This window comes from Myotis brandtii, unplaced genomic scaffold, assembly GCF_000412655.1.
Source record: "Myotis brandtii unplaced genomic scaffold, ASM41265v1 scaffold699, whole genome shotgun sequence".
In the NCBI taxonomy this organism is placed as follows: domain Eukaryota; kingdom Metazoa; phylum Chordata; class Mammalia; order Chiroptera; family Vespertilionidae; genus Myotis; species Myotis brandtii.
This window is the reverse complement of record NW_005370733.1, coordinates 131,119-131,964: the sequence shown is the minus strand read 5'-3', so window position 1 is coordinate 131,964 and position 846 is coordinate 131,119. Positions and strand designations below refer to the sequence as shown.

At 64.7% G+C, this 846-nt stretch overlaps 1 protein-coding gene across 1 annotated transcript in view; it reads right to left on the bottom strand.

Moving 5' to 3' along the window:
* AK8 (adenylate kinase 8) overlaps window positions 1-846 on the bottom strand; it is a 54,555-nt gene that overhangs the window by 34,478 nt on the left and 19,231 nt on the right. The window contains exon 11 of the mRNA XM_005882149.1: window positions 386-572. Coding sequence (XP_005882211.1) covers window positions 386-572 — 187 coding nt within the window. The remainder of the gene's footprint in view (window positions 1-385; window positions 573-846) is intronic.

Below are 846 nucleotides of genomic sequence, written 5' to 3'. Positions count from 1 at the left end.
CTCCGTCCGGCACGGCTGGCAGACCTCCGGCTCCGACGCTGCCTGAACCAGGTCAGCCAGAGCGTTCTGCACGCGGAATAACGGAGGCGGCGGCTGTGGCCTCGCTGGCGCTCCACATTCAGTTACCGAAAGCCACCGTCCCTGAGACACAGGCACCTTCCAAACCGCCGTGGACAGCGGGTCCACAGAGCCCTCACCTGGACGCCCACAGCCCCCCAGGCCTTCCCGGGAGCGACCACGGAACCTGTGCCCATGAGAAAACCGTCCCAACTCCCGGCCGCTTCCCTGACTGGAGCCCCCAGGTGCCCGGGGAGCCCTCCCCCCTCCACCCACCGGGGAGCGGCTTCCCCCAGAGCCCGTGGTGGAGCTCGGACGCGGGGCCTACCTGTCATCTCCTTTTCAAAAAAGGGCTGGATGGCCTTGCCCTGCCTGGAGTTGTCGGCCACGGCCTCCTTCAGCAGCTGCCCGCAGCACACTGGGGGGTGGGGGGGGGACAGAGACCCTGTCACATTCCAGCAGGAGGGAAAGAGCGAGAGAAAGACACCCGGGGGGATGGGGGGGGGCCAGAGACCCCGTCACATTCCACATTCCAGCAGGAGGGAGAGCGAGAGAAAGACACCCCTGGGCCAGGGCAGGGGAGGGGGGTGGAGGTTGCTGAACAAAACAGAAAAGGGTTTCTGAGTGGGGGTGTGTCCAAGGGAAGGAAATGGGGAAAGGAACTGGCGGAGGAGGAGGCCGAGGGAGAAGGTGCAGAAAGAAACAGGATTCATTTTGCAAAGAACGTAAAACACAATACATGGCGCGACCCTTGCAGGCACCGGCCAGCGGCCAGCAGGGCTGGGATCC